This window comes from Sinocyclocheilus grahami, unplaced genomic scaffold, assembly GCF_001515645.1.
Source record: "Sinocyclocheilus grahami isolate Dianchi unplaced genomic scaffold, SAMN03320097.WGS_v1.1 scaffold11975.1, whole genome shotgun sequence".
In the NCBI taxonomy this organism is placed as follows: domain Eukaryota; kingdom Metazoa; phylum Chordata; class Actinopteri; order Cypriniformes; family Cyprinidae; genus Sinocyclocheilus; species Sinocyclocheilus grahami.
The window spans coordinates 5116-6261 of record NW_015514147.1 but is presented as its reverse complement, the minus strand read 5'-3'; the positions used below and the strand labels follow the sequence as shown (position 1 = coordinate 6261).

The 1146-nt window shown below is 50.9% G+C and overlaps 1 protein-coding gene across 1 annotated transcript; it reads right to left on the bottom strand.

The window, feature by feature from the left end:
* Positions 1-6: 6 nt before the first annotated feature.
* Positions 7-1140, bottom strand: LOC107578789 (suppressor of cytokine signaling 6-like; the record flags this gene model as incomplete). The annotated part of the gene is made up of 1 exon (XM_016264707.1): positions 7-1140. A coding segment is annotated over exon 1 (1033 nt), but the record flags the coding sequence as incomplete, so codon positions are not given.
* Between the last annotated feature and the right edge of the window lie 6 nt (positions 1141-1146).

The following is a 1146-nucleotide window of genomic DNA, read 5'->3' as shown; positions in this document are numbered from 1 at the left end:
CCCTGCTAACACCGGGAGCAGAATTGGGGTCAAAGTTCAGGTGGTGCCTCACTCTCTCGACAACATGAGAGTCTGCACCACTGAACCCAGAGAGGGTCATTGGAATATTGTTGTTGGAAAGAGGTGACAGGGAGGGAGAAAATAAAGGTGTGTCGGCTCTGGAGTTGGAAAGGACCATCGCCGGATTACCAGGAAGGTGTCTGTTCACCGCCTGCTCTATGAGAATGTCCGATGGCATGAGATTGTGGTCATCCGGGCCCTGATCCACGTGCAACGAGCTAGATTCGACCTGATCAACCACTTCCATTGGCGAGGGACCATCCAAGCAGAAGGACTGGGACGAATCTGGGTACATTCCCTCATCTAAAGGCATTGTGTACTGGATGTAGTCCTGAGGTGTGAGTCCAATAGGCACGTGATCCTCAATGGTCAAATGCAAGTTGCCACTCTGAGTATCCATGTCCTTCAGAGACTCGCTCTGACCCTGGAACAAACCTTCTAATTGGATGTCATGGAACTCCTTTCTGATGCCATTGAGGGAGGGACTGGGATTGGGGGAGTGGACCATAGCTTTGACTTTCACCTCCATCTTGATGCAAGCCTCTTCAGAGACGACTGGCCGGAAAGGCCACGGAGAAGGGCTGTAATGATGGCTTCGGAGGGATGAGGATCTTAAGGGCCGCTGGGCTTTGACTTCATTAAAGCTTATTGGGACCGATGAGGAAGAGAAGGTGTCGTCATCATCTCCAGAGCCCACCGTGGTGGAGCCTCCTTTGACTTTCGCTTTCTGTTTGGTAGACAGTCTCCTCTTAAGAGTGCCCATAAGACTTTCGCTCTTCGATCGGTTCTTATGACCCTTCTCATCCTCCCCATTAAGATCACAACCTACCAGCCCTTTGGTGTAACAGCCTCCGAAGAGAGAGTCATCCTTGGTGAACTCAGCCGCTAATGATGGCTGCTGGAGCATGACGAAATCCCCATCTTCTTTGCCCTTTATGTTAAGTGACTTTCTGATCGTCTTCAGACTGATCTTCTTCATCCTTGTACACCCAGTCAGGTGAGGGCATGGGACGGTCCTATCTGCTGACCAAAGGATGCTAACAGAGTCTGGCCATGTGACTGGGAAATGTCAATCATGTGAACGCC